The following is a 16,569-nucleotide window of genomic DNA, read 5'->3' as shown; positions in this document are numbered from 1 at the left end:
TGAGATTGTCATCTTCTGGAATGGTGGAGAAGGTAGAAAGAAAGTCCACACCGGCCCTCCGGAGTAACCCACCCAAACCCATTCTCCTCTGACTAATGTACCTAACACTACGGGCAATTTAGCATGGCCAATTCACCTGACCTGCACATCTGTGGACTGTGGGAGGAAACCGGAGCACCCGGAGGAAACCCACGCAGACACAGGGAGAACGTGCAAACTCCACACAGACAGTCGCCCGAGGCTGGAATTGAACCCAGGACCCTGGTGCTGTGAGCCACCGTGCCGCCCACTTATTGTCAGTTGAGGGAGAAAATATTGGTCGAGGAAGAAAAATAAAAAAAATGTTAACTGATCTTCCCATCACTGTACATCCCATCGCCATCATTACTGAGGACAAGAAACCCTTCTTGTCTCAAATTGGTTATTTAACTCGGGAAGGGAACAGAGCAATCATGGTGAGAGAAAGGATAATGTGACTTTTTTTATTAACACTCATGGGTGTGGGTGTCACTGGCTGGCCAAAACTTATTGCCTATCCCTAGTTGCACTTGAGAAGGTGGGGGTGAGCTGCCTTCTTGAATAATTGCAGTCCATGTGCTGTAGGTAGATCTCCTAATGAGAAGCAGTGGCATACTTCCAAGTGGGAATGGCGAGTGGCTTGGACGGGAACATGATGTTTCCATCCCATTGCTGCCCTCATCCTTCCGGATAGAGATGTTTGCAGGTTTGGAAGGTGCTGTCTAAGAAGCGTTGATGAATTTCTGCTGTGCATCTTGTGGATAGCAGACACTGCTGCTGTTATTGGTGGAGGGAGTGACAGTTCGAGGGAGATGGTGATGTAGTGATAATGTCACTAGACTGGTAATCCAAGAAGGCCAGTCTGCTACTTTGGGGACACAGGTTCAAATTCCTCGCACAGCAGTTGATGGAACTTACATTCAACTGTAAAGAAAAATCTACAATTGGAAACTAATCTCAGTAAAGACAGTATGAAATTATAGGTTACCACATCTGGAGCATTGTTTGCAGTTGAATATAGTTTGACGAGAAGGAATGCAGTGAAAGTTCACAAGACTGATCCCTGGAATGGTGGGATTGTTTTCCAAAGGGAGATCAAGGAAACAGGTTAAAAGCAAATTACTGCGGATGCTGGAATCTGAAACGAAAAGAGAAAATGCTGGAAAATCTCAGCAGGTCTGGCAGCATCTGTAAGGAGAGAAAAGAGCTGATGTTTTGAGTCTAACTGACCCTCGAAACGTCAGCTCTTTTCTCTCCTTACAGATGCTGCCAGACCTGCTGAGATTTTCCAGCATTTTCTCGTTGGGTTCAAAGAAACAGGGTCTGCATTCAATAGAATCAGGTGTGATCTCCTGGAAATCTTGCAGGAAGTATATTTCCCTGTTTGTGGGTGGCACGGTGGCTCAGTGGTTAGCACTGCTGCCTCACAGCGCCAGAGACCTGGGTTCAATTCCCACCTCAGGCGACTGACTGTGTGGAGTTTGCACGTTCTCCCCGTGTCTGCGTGGGTTTCCTCCGGGTGCTCCGGTTTCCTCCCACAGTCCAAAAACGTGCAGGTTAGGTGAATTGGCCATGCTAAATTGCCCGTAGTGTTAGGTGCAGGGGTAAATGTAGGGGAATGGGTCTGGGTGGATGCGCTTCGGCGGGTCGGCGTGGACTTGTTGGGCCGAAGGGCCTGTTTCCACACTGTAAGTAATGCAATCTAAAAACAGGGAGAAGACTCAGAATAAGGGAATTGAGATTCACTAGGCAGGTTGCGAATTTTAGAAATTCTCTGCCCTGGGGGCTGTGGAAGTTCAGCCGTTGTGTATGTTTAAGACATAGATTAATAAATTTCTTAATAATGACAACAGATTCATGGTCATCATTAGATTCTTAATTCTATATTTGCATTAAAGTCAAACTTCACCATCGACAAAAGGGTAAGGTGGGTTTTGAAACCAGAATATTACCTGGGTCTCCGGATTAATAGGCTAGTGATTAATAGGCAGGGGTTGGTGTGGGAAAATGGCACTGAGTTAGAAGATCAGCCATAATCCAGTGGAATGGCACAGCGGGCTTGACAGCTGAATCCCAACTCCTACTCCTCATGTTCCTAATCTATCTGTTCCTGGAAATCTGCCTTCCTTACCTGGTCTGGTCTACATGACTTGAGAACCACAAAGCAGTTGACCCTGAAATGGTTGAGCAAGCAACTCATTTATAACATAGGAACAGGCCATTCAGCCCGTTATGCCTGCTCCCCCATTTAATACATCCTTGGCTGATCTCATCTCGACCTCAACTCCACTTTCCTGCCCACTCTCCCATTAGTAATTAAAAATGTTTCTGTTTCCTCCTTAAATTTCCTCCACATCCCAGCATCAGCCGTGATCTGGGCTCATGAATTCCACGATCCTTTGAGAGAAATGTCTTCGCCCAGAGGATAGTGAGCCTGCCAACAGGAATTCACCGCCACAGAAAGCATTCGAGGTGAAAACGTGAATTCATATATGATTTCAAGAAAGAGATAGATAAGAGTTCTTAGGGTAAATGAATCAAAGGAAATGGGGGAAAAGTGGGAACAGGTTATTGAGTGGGATGATCAGCCATGATCGTAATGAACGACAGAGCAAGCTCGAAGGGCCGAATGGCCTACTTCTGCTCCTGTTTTCTACATTTCTGTTTTTCCTTATCTATCTTAAATCTGCTATCCCTTAGCCTAAAACTATGACCTCTCATTCTAGATTCATCCACAAGGGAAAAGACCCACTACACATCAACATTGTCAATCGCCTTCAGCATCTTATGGACAACAATTAGATCTCCTCTCATCTGTAGAGTGGAGGTCTAAACCCTTTCAGCCTGCTCCACCATTTTATATGATCATGGATAATCTCACTTTGGCCTCATCATCACTTCCCTGCCCGCTCTCCATAACCCATCAACCCATTAATGATTTAAAATGCTTCAATCATATGAACTTTCCTCATTTTGCTGATCATTAAATATAGACTGAATCGCCCTGGAATACCTTGGCAAACCATGTCACTAGATCTGGAACACAAGCCTTCAGTATTTTGATGGAATGTTGTCAGGGTCCATGGCCTCTGTAGTATCCAGTGTCTTCAGTTGTTTGACACCATGAAGAATGTTAGGTAGCAAAACATTTGATGCAGTTTCACCTGGCAGCCAGTGTACCTCACCATTATATTGCAAGGCTGAGAAAGCTTTTGGCCCTATTGCCAGAAATGGAATAGATTCAATCCTGATCCAAAAACTCAAAACCACTCTCCATGATGTGATGCAGGTCATCAGCAGAATGGTATTCAATTGCAACTTATAACCCCATGGCCCAAAATATTCCTCATTCAACTGATATTATCACTTCCTCAATGTTGAGATTGCTTATTCTGGAGGGACTGGGATTCCCTGTTTTTTGTGCTCTAATTTTCTTTTGGAATACCACTTGCTGGTAGAATCTCTTACATTCCTATGGGTGGCCTGAATCCAGTCTCAATTATCAGGCTCAGGACAAGCCAGGGGCCTTGCAGAAACAGCCTCTCCCTCACTGGGACTCAATACAAATCCATTATCCCCCGGAGAGAAAAATTCTCCCTTCCACGGGCTTAAGTGATGGACTAATCACCTTGGCGAGATCACTTCAAACTGTGGATTTGTATATACTAAACAATAACCAAGTGAACTGATTCGATTGGCTAAAGGCTATGTCCTGGTATCTCAGGCTTGGAATGCCAGTGACCTTAAGAGGAAGAGACAGGAAAGTGGAAGTGAGGATTATCAATTAGCCATAATCTCACTGGAAGATGGGCAGACTCAAATGGTCAGCTTCTGCTCTCCATCTTTGGGGAGGTCAAGATAAATTATCCACTTGGTGTATCTGGCTAAAGATGGTTGCAAGCCTTTCCTTTTGTACTGATGTGATGGAGTCCCCTGTGATTGAAGATGGGGATATTTGTGGAGTCTCTACCTCCTGTTAGTGGTTTAGTTGTCCAGCACCATTTATGTCTGGATGTAGCAGGACTGCAGACCTGAGATGCAATCTGTTGTCTGTGCTTAGCTCTGTATGGTGCACACTGCTGCAATGATTAATGGGGAAACATACTCCTGTGTTGTAATGTCAAAAGCCAACACCTGCCTGGCACTGATCCTGCCACACTCTCCTGTACTCTGCATTGAACCAAGCTTAATCCTCTCGTTGATGATACTAGTTGAATGAGAAATATTTTGGGCCATGAGCTTATAAATTGCAATTGAATACAATTCTGCCGATGACTTGCATCACATCATGGAGAGTAGTTTTGAGTTGTTGGATCAGGATATAATCTATCCCACTTCGCACGTTGACAGTGCCATACAACAGGATGCAGGGTATCCTCAGGATGAAGAAGTCTTTGTCTCCACAAGGACTATGCAGTGGTCACTCTTACCACTACTATCATGGGCAGATGAATGTAACAGGTGAGTTGGTGAGGACAAGGTATGTTTTTTGCTCAATAATTCCCTTATCAAGTGCAACAATGTCCTTTAGGATGTGACCATCTCGCTCAATACAGATGCTAATAAGCCAGACTTGGTGATGGGAAGGGAAGATCCCCACTCTCAGTACATTGCGTTCCCTTGCCACCTTCAGTCCCTCCTCCATCTGTTGTCCATAATGGAAGAATATTGGTTCTAACATATCCTTGTAACGTTTACACACCCACATACATCCAATTAAATTAAATCCTAAATGTAAGTCAGCTCCTCTTCTCTCCCTTGAAGATTTTCACTGTAGCTAAGATAATGACACAGTTGAGTGCATTCCTCATACACTGAGTTAATATGTCAAAGGCTCAGTGTAGCCAACTGGTCAATGTATGGCTTCTGCTGAAGGTGCCAGGTGAGATTTAGGAGAAAGTGAGGACTGCAGATGCTGGAGATCAGAGTCAAGTGGGGTGCTGGAAAAGCACAGCAGGTCAGGCACCATCCTAAGATGCTGCCTGACTTGCTGTTTTTCCAGCACCCCACTCTTGAAGATGAGATTTATGCCTGTCAACTTCCTAATGACCTGAGGAGATAGGACAATAGTGTGAAGATGATTAGGTCTACAGTTACACATTAGCACTCTGGAAGTTGGAGTGCTCCTTTCTCAGGTTCTGGATGCCCGTCGTGCCATAACTGAATCAGCAAAATGCTCCTGACCAGGAAGCTATGAAGGTTGAGTTCTCTCGACAATTTGTTGAGGCAGTGTTGAATGAATCAAGTTACTCCTAGGAAACTCAGAATAGCACTGTTCATTTCCCTGTGCGACCACTGCTGAAAAAGTCATTGGGTACGTAGAAATAGCTGTAAGACTCATAGTTCCAGGGCCCTTTAGCTAATGTTTATCTTTCAATTTCACTAAAAGAAGATTGAAATATCTAATGAGTATTGCATGATCTTACTGTGTGACAACTGTTTGTCCTGAATCCTGACATGATCATAGTGACTGTATTTTCAAACTAATGACTGTAAAGTGCTTTGGGATATCATAAGGCAGGGAAATGTTGATGTACAATTGCAAGTTTGTTCTTTTCATCATTCATCACTTTGCTGAATAATTCAGCTGTATGCAATGTGATCCTAGGCTACACAGAAGGTAAAGTGTGCAACTTACTCTCCTGCCTCTGCACGGATGCTCTCTCTGTATCATCTCCACTTGCCGTCTCATCCTCCTCCTCAGTGCTGGAATCACTGGGTTCGGGCTCCGAATTACAACACCTCTCCTCTTTAATGGCATCTGCGATTTTCTCCTGAAGAGATTTGCGCTCCTCTGTAACATCGAGGGACAGAGTGGCTGGGGGAGGGAAGGCAGCCAAACATTGTTCACAAATGCAGTGGATAACCCAATCAGAATGGCGGGACCAGTGCAAGGTGGTAGGGGGGGCGGAGGAGGTGGCAGTGATGAAAATCGCAAATGGAATCACAAAAACAATGCAAAGGTGGAAATTAGCAATGACAGCCAATACTTAATGTGGTTTACAAGAGTTTAAAGAAACAATGCAAATCATTCACCTGTACATCATCAAACAATGGCACACCGATCATGTCAACGGGAATTTCCAGTTATGTAGAGCACCTTTAACAGAGTAAAACATTCAAGGTGCTTACAGTTGTTATCAACAAAATTTCACAGGGAACCATATATGGAGATGGAAGCACAGGGTGACCAAATCTTGGTTAATGATGTAGGTCTGACAGACTACCTTAAGGAGATGAAGAGGTGCAGGACACTGACATGATACATGACAACACTCAAATGCATCAATGCAGACTGGCCATGCATCATCCAGTGTGGGCACATGCAGCAATAACAGAGAATGGGCAGCAGATCAATGCACTGATTTCTACATATTTTCATAGTTTAGTTGAATTTCCACAAGTTGGGAGATTAACTTCAAACAGTGAGTGAATAAAGGGTCAGTTACTTTTGCTGCAAATTAGAATGGAATCTGACAGTATAGGAGACTGTTTAGTCCACCATGCTGCTGCTTGACCTTTGCTATCTAATTAGGACCCCATATTCTTTCCACATTTTCTTGCAATTTTATTTCTTTTCCAGTGTTTCCCGATTCCCTGTGTGGAAGTTCTGATTGAATCTGCTCCCACCGCCCTTTCAGGCAGCACCTTCCAGATCCCAACAACTCACTGTGTAAAACAATCCCCCTCCCCTCCCCCTCTGGGGCTTTTCCCCGATTCTCTTCAATCTGTCTCCCTCTGCTCCCTCACCCTCCTGTCCCTGAAAACACTCTCTCCTGATTTACTCCATCAAACTCTCTCCATGATTTTGAAAACCTCAGTTAAATCTCCCGGAACCTTCTCTGGTCGAAGGAGAAGGATCCCAGCTTCTCCAGTCCCTCCACATTCACTGAAGTTCCTCATCCCTGATCCCATTCTAGTAAATCTGCTCCACACCCTCTCCTCATCCTTCCAAAAGAGCTGGGCCCAGGATCAGACTTAAGAATAATCCAGCTGAGGGGTTGGCAGTGACTTGGAAGTTTAGAAATGACCTTTTCACTTGCGACTATTATCCACAGTTTGGCTGTGGCAAACGGTGATCAGGTGAGGGAAAGGCTCAGTTTGAATGTATACCTGCCTCATTCCCACTCCACCCACGCTGCTCCCAAGTCATTCGCGGGTAATGTGCTGCTTCATTTTCTCAGATTAACGTTGAAGACTCCTTTTTCAGTCAAGATCCACCATGAATTAGCATCACCAGTAGATAAGGAGACACAGCATTAGAGGAACTGGTTTCAGTTTTGGGCCCCGTACCTCAGGAAAGGGAGACTGGCCACTGGCCTTGGGGCCTGGGGGAGAGCAGATTCACCAGAATTATCCCAGGGAGGAAAGGGTTAAATGATGAGGCCGGGTTGTACAGACTAAAATTACGTTCTCTTAAATATTGCAGACTGAAGGGTGATCCAACCGTGGCGATTAAAATTTACGAAAGATTGTAACTATTTCCTGTGGTGGGAGAAAGAGTCCAAGACAATGGGCAGAACCTTCATATCTGACCCAGGTCATCATCAGGAAGCACTTCCTCACACAAAGGGCAGGGAAATCTTCAATTTGCTCCTGCAAAGGTCTGCGGATGTTGGGAGTCTATTGGAGCCATCAAGACTATGATCGACACGTTCTTGTTGGGTTTGGGTATTGGAGAAAAGGAGATTAAATGGAGGTCAGGTGCAGATTAACCATCATCTAAGCCGAACGGTGTAGCAGACTGGAGGATCTGAATAGTCTCCTCCTCTTCCTATTTTCTTAGGAAACGAAGCTGTGGAGAATATCCTCAAGCTTACAGGAATAGTTTGCATCAAAAGTACTTTACCCAATCCTTTCATTGTTCAGCAGTGTTCTTTGTATGTTGTGTGTGTTTTTTTAACATGAGAATTTTCTCATGTCACTCAATAATGAGAGGGCTTACATATTAAAAAGGCTGCAATTTCATTCACATCCACCCAAAGTTTACATTTATTGCTGCATCAGAAACAAATACAATCAACTTTGTTAAGACAATAAATTTATATGTGATAACTATCTCTGTACCTATACAAGCACACACTGACAGACGTGCACACATAAGCACACTGCCACGCACACACATGCACACAGTGCAGAACCCCCTTTATCCATTCCAATTAGTTTTCAATATTATCCCAGGGTCAAGTCTTGTCCAAGGATTTTTTGGTTTTCCAACTCTCCTTTATGAAACAACTGAGACAGTTTGATCCTGAGCTGGACAAGTTAGCGTCACCCCAAACTGTGCAGCACTAGAATCTGGACTTTCTGCATTTGACTCATTTCATTCGTTCGCAGGATGCGAGCGTACTGGTTAAAGTTGGTATTTATTGCCCATACCTCGGTTACCCCTTGGGAAGACAGTGGGAAAATCTTCTGGAGTTTGTACTCCAGAGGATCATTAACAACTGCAGTCCCATTAGGCCAGCTTGGTTAGAGTGGCAGATTCTCTCTCCTGAGGACCACTGGGGAAAGCCATGGTGCTTGTGGTCATCTTGACAACTTTCAGGTTATCAGATTATCTCAACCTCAATTCGCAGCTTGACCTGGTGGAATCTGAGCTCCCAGCCTTTGGCTCCATCACCATCATCACATCAACCAATGGGATATCAAACAAAAACCTGCCATCTACTCAACAGATAATGGAGGTTCAGCTGTCTAATCAAATGATGGGGGACAGCATCATCATGTACACACACATTACAGGAACAAAAAACAACTCAAAATATGAGAAGTGAATCACTGATACAGGACAAACTGGATAGATGAAAGGTAAAGCAAAACACATCAAGGAGAATATAAGTAAATGGCACAGTGCACCTGGTCTGGATACAGTCTCATACTGTACAATGTCAATGTGAATTGTGGCTGTGGTTATCTGATAGAAATCTAACGGTTTGGTTGCTGCAATTTAAAAGCAAGGGCTCCACAGGTCTGATTACAATTGCACTGCTATGTCTTTGTTACCCAGATGTGGAAAAGCTGTTACAAACCAGCCTGATATTCCTGGTTCATATTTGTTCTATTTCAAGATATGACTGTGGAATCCCAGACTGTTCCGTGCTCCTTAAAACATTTATCCTTTAAATCCAAGCTCGTTGTTTTCTCTCCCCTCTCTGAACTCTGCAGAACATTGTGCTGACCATGGTTTCTCAGTTCAGCTGAGCAGCTTTGGGCTAGAGATTCATCACAATAATTTACAATTTATACACAAAACATCACAAAAACATCCCAAACAAGAGGGACAAAGGACCATTTTCAGCAGGGCAAAGGAACATCCGTTCAAATTCCTGACGGGGAGCTCTAAGATATGGAGGAGATCTTTGAAGGAAATGTAGCAAGATGGAGCATTTCGCAAGGACAACTTCTCAAGAGAGCAGCAGCAGGAGGGACCGAGCACTGGGTGAGTGGAGGGAGATACAGGGTATGGGGAAAACGAGGTGGTGGAGAGAGAGCGAGAGCGAAAGAGAGCGCGAGAGAGAAAAATAGAGAAAGACACACACACACACAGAGTGTGAAAGCAAATCGAAAATAAGTGGGGAAGAGATGGGAATGTGGGAGGGACATGGGAAGAGAGGGAAGTGGAGAGAAAGAGGGATCAGAGAGGAGAGGAAGTGTGTGGGATTGAGAGGATGAGGTAGAAAGGGGTAAAAAAAGAGAGGAGGAAGAATAGAAGACCAAGAGGCAGATAGAGGGATGGGAAAGAGAGGAGTTGGGAAAGACGGAGAGCAAGAGGAGAAGGAGGAAGGTGAACATGAATGAGAGATAGGAGAGAGAAAAAGAGCCCCATATAGGAGAACTGGAATGGGCAGGAAGAATGATGGAGTGAACAGAGAGCTAGAGGGAAGAAGGAACACAAACAAGGAGGAAGGGAGTGAGGGAGAGGGAGAGGGGGATGGAGGAGGATCACAAAGACCCAAATGTGCACCTCAAACCCGATGCAGGATGAAAGGTGTTCATGTATTTAGTGGTTTATGAGGCAGACGAAGTACATGTATAAGTCTACTTCCATAGAAAGGTTTTCTTGGAACAGGTTTCTGGCCAGTCCCACAGGCTGTAGTTTGAGAGGACACCTCTCCACATCAGGCCTGGCTGACAAGGAAGCGGGCGGCACAGTGGTTAGCACTGCTGCCTCACAGCTCCAGAGACCCGGGTTCAATTCTCGCCTTAGGCGACTGACTGTGTGGAGTTTGCACATTCTCCCCGTGTCTGTGTGGGTTTCCTCCGGGTGCTCCGGTTTCCTCCCACAGCCCAAAGATGTGCAGGTCAGGTGAATTGGCCATGCTAAATTCCCCATAGTGTTAGGTAAGGGGTAAATGTAGGGGTATGGGTGCGTTGCGCTTCGGCGGGGCGGTGTGGACTTGTTGGCCCGAAGGGCCTGTTTCCACACTGTAAGTAATCTAATCTAATCTCTCCCACTCTTCTCTCTTAGCATTGGTATGCAGGGTAAGGATTTGCAGTTTGATATTCAACCTGTTTGGTCAAGACAGAAATGCACCTTCCAGGGACATCAAGTCTTCGAGAAGGACTTGAACTTGGTGTTTTTAACCGAGAGGCCGGGATGGTAGTTACTGCAGTACAAGATCTCCCTTCAAACCCAGGCCCCAAATTTTACTGCACTTATCATTTAGTTGCAATTTCACAGAAAAATAGGTCATGTTTTCCTCAAAATTTACCCTCAGTTTAGTGTCTGGAGATCCAGATTAACAGGATCTAAAATTGCAATAAGATGACATCTACTGTGAACAAGCTTGTGGGTTACTGGGGGCCTGAAGGTCGGTACATCTTAACGATGAGAATACAATGTTCAACCCTCACTACCTTCTGGTGCTCGTTTGATATAGTTGTTAAATCTGGGCAAAAAACAGCTCAACTCCTTGGTTGAGACGATAGAGAAATTAAGAACTCCAAACAAGAGTCAGCCATTTGGCCCCTTGAACCTTCTCTGCCAGTTAATACATTCCTGACTGGGGTAAATGTGGCCCAAGCTTCATTTCCCTTTGTCTCCATGTACCCTCAATATCCTTGTTGATCAAACATCTGTCTAACTCAGCCAGTGACAGTCAGAGAGAACAAATTCCTCACCTTCATCTAAAGTATGAAGCCCCTTATTTTGAAACTGTGCCCCCTTGTTATAGAATGCAAAGAAGTTCAAACAAACATGATGGGTCCGTGAATTATCTCCAGGAATGCTCGTTTTTGCTCAGTGTTAAACCAGGGGGATTAAAACACAAGAACAGAAATTGCTTGACAAACTGTTCTGAAGAAGTGTTACTGAACATGAAATGTTAAACTCTGACAGATGCTGCCAGACCTGTTGGGTTTCTCAACATTTTCTGTTTTCCATTTTATATTTCCAGCAGTTGCAGTGTTTGGCTTTATTATTCAAGGGGTTACAAATTGGTTTTGAACAGCAGTGAACAGTGATAATGAATTGGGGGTTACTCTGCATCATTCACAAAGACTAATCTATATCCTGTTAACTTCAAGGGAGAGCCAAGGCAGGAGGGAGAAAGCAATAGGTAGTCTGAGAATTATACAGAGCTGAGAACAGTACAGCACAGTATAGGCCCATTGGACTCTCGAAGTCGCGCTGACCTTTTATCCTACTTTAAGAACAAACTAACCTACATAGGCCATATTTTACTGCTGCTGTGGTGTAAAGTATGTGGAGACAACAGGATAGCTGTAAAAACAATTACAAGCATGATTGCTGCACAGTGAAATTGGAGCACATGGTGACAGGTGAAAGGGAGAAGGGTTCATACTGAACAGAAATGAACCATTTAGGCCAAATGGCCTGTTTCTGTGCTGTAAGGTCTGCATTGTAATCATCAAGAACTGCTGCACTTTCTATGAGATTCACCACAGCCCCTTATACAAACACGCACAAAATTATTGGTCACGTTCAGCTCAAGTATTTGCAAACACAATAGGTCGGTTCTCCCATTAACGCACACACAGGGAAGACTAAACACACCGTGCATCAGTTTTAATTGACATGTTGTAACTGCATCTCTTCAGAGTTGGCTTTTCTGTGTTGGAAATGCAGCCAAGGTCAACACTGTAACTAAAAGGGAGCAGAGAGCTGGGACAGTACATGCATGTAGAAAGGCAGCACTCGGGAGTCTGCATTTACTCACCAACAGATCTCCCAGACACAGAGAGCTCCGCAGTGCACACGCTCACCTCACTACCTCTCAACGCTACGTCTTTGGAATGTCTGTCGTGAACTCCCACAGTTACTAAAGGTTCTTCATCTGTTTCTGCACCTTCCTTGCTGCTCTCTGCATTCGCACTCGTCTCCCTGTTAGCTTCAATTCCTTCATCCGTTCCAACTTTTTCTTCAGAGCCTGTGGCTGCTTTCTGTAGTGATTGATCCTCTCCCCCTGAAGACTGCATGATTTTCTCCTCAGAATCTACTTGACCCTCAAGTAAGGCCTCTGCTCCTGTGACTTTTTCATCCTCCCTCCCTATGTTATTTACAGTTTTCACCTCAAAGCTCTCCTGCTGGGATTCTCCAGGAGCTGCTCCCAGTTTTTTGGCAGTCATGTGCTCCCCCTCATCTTCAGAAAGGGTCAATCTTTCCTGCTCTTCATCATCAGTCTTCTCCTCTTCCAGTCTTTCACCATCAGATATTTCACTGCTTCGTGGGGAATAAGATGAACTTTGTGACGACCCTCCTGATCGAGACAATTCCTCTGCTCAGGCAAATGTAGAAAAATATCACAAATCATTTAGTACATTAAAACCAAAAATTCATATTTATATAGTCTCTTTCATTTATCGCCCATCCCGAATTGCCTTAGAGAAGGTGGTGGTGCCTTCTTGAACCACTGCAGTCTTGTTTAGTTTGGGGTAAGCACAACACTTGCTTTGGAGGGACTTCCAGAATTTTTACCCAACACCACCAAAGGAATGGGATATTTCCAAGTCAGGATGGTGTGTGACTTGGAGGGAACTTGTCACCAGTGTCGTTCCTGCATATCGTCTGCTGTTCTCCTTCTATTTGGTGAAGGTCATGCCATGGTTCTGGAAGATGCTGTCAGAGCAGCCTTGGGGAGTTGCTGCTGTGCATCTTGTAGATGGTACACACAGCTGCTATTATACATCGGTTATGAGGCAAGTGAACAACTGAAGTAATGAGTGGGGTGACAATCATGTGAACCTCTCTCTCTTGCAACAATGAAGCACCCCAAGGTGATTCACAAAAGCATAAACCAGACTTAATATGACACCAACAATGAAGGACAGATAAGCAAAACCAAAACGTTAAAATTATGTTGAAGGTTTGTAATATATTATTGTTAATTGGGAAGGTGGATTCTGAAGGAGAAGTAAATTGGCTTTTGTTCATAGTTTTTTGAGAAAGAGACTCTTTTTTAAAATGAGATTAGAACAGTGAACTAATGACATAATTTCCAAGAAACCATATGACTTGGATTAGCAAACTACCTGGGGACATAACAGCTGAAATGTGCTTACTGACTGGAATCAATACAAGAACCATAGGGGCAAAGTGATAGTGTCCCTGCCTCTGAGCCAGAAATCCCAGGTTCAAGTCCCACCTGCTCCAGAGGTGTGTAATAACATCTCTGAACAGGTTGAGTAGAAAAATAGATGAAATCATAAAGATCAATGGAAAATCAGATGGCCAGGGGCCTCAATCAGGTTTCAGCTGAGACAAAAAGATTCCTGCCAGTAGAAGGACAGTTTGTTTGCTGAAGTCTCCAAGGGATAGTCAATACATTAGAGTCGGCTATCCTGGGGGCAGACAGTAACAGAGAATATCATATCCGACAAAAGTCCGAAAGGCGACACTTGCAATCTCATCAATTGAGCAAGAAATTAAAGAGCTAAGTAAGGCCTGATCCAACATTGGGGTTGAAGGTCTGTCAAGGATATTGCTGGAAAAAAAATGTTCATTTTTTCTTTTCATCAAGTTATTTTATATTTATATTTTATATTAATAGCAAATGGAGAGCAACTAATATTGGGGAAGCTCATGAGGACAGAATGAGACAAGTGCAGATATTGTACATGAAAGTGGGACTGGAAAATGGGCAGGCAGAAGGACAGTGGGAAGTCACTGCACTAGTAATCCGGAGCTTCTGGTAAATGTTGTGGGAACATTAGGGGCGGCACGGTGGCTCAGTGGTTAGCACTGCTACCTCAGTGCCAGGGATCTGGGTTCAATTCCGGCCTCGGGCAACTGTCTGTGTGGAGTTTGCACATTCTCCCCGTGTCTGCGTGGGTTTCCTCCGGGTGCTCCGGTTTCCTCCCACAGTCCAAAGGTGTACAGGTCAGGTGAATTGACAATGCTAAAAATAGTCCATAGTGCTAGGTGCAGGGGTAAATGTAGGGAAATGGGTCTGGGTGGGTTACTCTTTGGAGGGTTGGTGTGGACTTGTTGGGCCAAAGGGCCTGTTTCCACACTGTAAGTACTCTAATCTAAAACATGGTTTGATTTCTACCATGGTAGGCAATGAAAGTTGAATTCAATTAAAAAATCTGGAATAAATTAATGACGATGTAACTGTTCATTAATTTTTAAAACATTTCTGATTCACTAATGCCCTGCAAACTGTGCCAGTATTTTAATGTGTGGTAGTGATGGCTTTGTAGGTCATGGTGTGATTCAGAAGGTTGGAAGTTTAAGCATCATGCAAAGGTTCTCAGTACAAAATCCAGGGGCTGGCACTCTCAGTGCAGTACTGGACAGCAGTCCTTTAGCACCGACTCTCCAACACTCCATTTCTGTTTCACTGAAACATACAGGACTCTTAAAGACAGGGTTAATGCAGAGAGGATGTTGTCCCTCATGGGAGAGTTCAGATCCAGAGGGGACAGTCTCAAAATAAAGGGGCATCAATTTAAGACTGAGATCAGAAGGAAGCGTTTCTCCAAGGGTGTTGAGAGTCTTTGGAATTCCTTGCCACAGAGAACTGTGGGGGCAGAGCCCTTTAAGACTGAGATAGATCAGGAGGAAAAATCAAGGAAAATGGGAAAAGGGATGGAAATTAGATATCAGCAATGTCAGATCAGTCATGATCGAGGACCAAAAATCCGACTCTTCTTCCTACTTGTTTTGATTTTACTGACTTGCTGACAGTGCTGCACTCCCTCAGTAATGACCCTCCGACAGTGCGGCACTCCCTCAGCACTGACCCTCCGACAGTGCGGCACTCCCTCAGCACTGACCCTCCGACAGTGCGGCACTCCCTCAGCACTGACTCTCCGACAGTGCGGCACTCCCTCAGCACTGACCCTCCGACAGTGCGGCACTCCCTCAGCACTGACCCTCCGACAGTGCGGCACTCCCTCAGCACTGACCCTCCGACAGTGCGGCACTCCCTCAGCACTGACCCTCCGACAGTGCGGCACTCCCTCAGCACTGACCCTCCGACAGTGCGGCACTCCCTCAGCACTGACCCTCCGACAGTGCGGCACTCCCTCAGCACTGACCCTCCGACAGTGCAATACTCCCTCAGTACTGACCCTCTGACAGTGCAGCACTCCCTCAGTATTGCTCTTTGAGCGCTAGCCTGGATTTGTGTTCAAATTTCTGTTGTGGGACTGTATCTAGGTCCCTCTGCACCTAAGATGACACAATGATGCAGCTACTGTGAATGTTTCACTGTACTCATTGGAGTACATATAACAATACAGTTAATTCAGTTCAAATGATGAATTTTATTTGCAGCAGGAGCGGTGAGAGTGAGGCTGCCAGCAAGGTAAATAAATCATATAAAAAGCTTACCTCGTGAATATGCAGAGGGCTCGCTGAGCAGGAGCGGACATGGGACCGCTAACTGAGGTAATATATTTGAGCTCTGCAATCTCCTCCCTGGTTTCCCATAGAATCCAAGGATAACTCCAACCCAGCCCAGGGGACTTATGTACTTTTACACTTTCCAGAATTGCTAACACCTCCTCCTTATGAACCTTAGTCCCATCTAGTCTAATAGCCTGTATCTTAGCATTCTCCTTGACAATATTGTCTTTTACCTGTGGACAGGGTAAAGCGATTGATGTGGCATGTCTGGATTTTAGTAAGGCGTTAAATAAGGTTCTCCACGGTAGGCTATTGCACAAAATACAGAGGCATGTGATTGAGGGTGATTTAGTGGTTTGGATCAGAAATTAGCTAGCTGTAAGAAGACAGAGGGTGGTGGTTGATGGGAAATGTTCATACTGGAGTTACTAGTGAGGTACTGTGAGGATCTGTTTTGGGGCCACTGCTGTTTGTCATTTTTATAAATGACTTGGATGAGGGGATAGAAGGCTGGGTTAGTAAATTTGTGGATGACACTAAAGTGGGTGGAGTTGTGAATAATGCTGAAGGATGTTGCAGGTTACAGAGGGACATAGATAAGCTGCAGAGCTGGTCTGAGAGGTGGCAAATGGAGTTTAATGCAGAAAAGTGTGAGGTGATTCACTTTGAAAGGAGTAATAGGAATAAAGAGTACTGGGCTAATGGTAAGATTCTTGGTAGTGTACTTGAGCAGAGAG

The 16,569-nt window shown here is 44.7% G+C and overlaps 1 protein-coding gene across 1 annotated transcript in view; it reads right to left on the bottom strand.

Annotated features, from left to right (window-relative positions):
* Positions 1-16,569, bottom strand: part of erich3 (glutamate-rich 3) — a 112,762-nt gene that overhangs the window by 25,824 nt on the left and 70,369 nt on the right. The window contains exons 13-14 of the mRNA XM_087990304.1: positions 12,201-12,758; positions 5,657-5,836 (exon numbers count right to left, since the gene is read on the bottom strand). Coding sequence (XP_087846430.1) covers positions 5,657-5,836; positions 12,201-12,758 — 738 coding nt within the window. The remainder of the gene's footprint in view (positions 1-5,656; positions 5,837-12,200; positions 12,759-16,569) is intronic.

Source organism: Chiloscyllium plagiosum, unplaced genomic scaffold (assembly GCF_037043375.1).
Source record: "Chiloscyllium plagiosum isolate Xiang-an unplaced genomic scaffold, Cpla_swu_hap1 HiC_scaffold_9, whole genome shotgun sequence".
Classification (NCBI taxonomy): domain Eukaryota; kingdom Metazoa; phylum Chordata; class Chondrichthyes; order Orectolobiformes; family Hemiscylliidae; genus Chiloscyllium; species Chiloscyllium plagiosum.
Note: the sequence above shows the minus strand (reverse complement) of the source record. Positions and strands in the feature narration are given on the sequence as shown.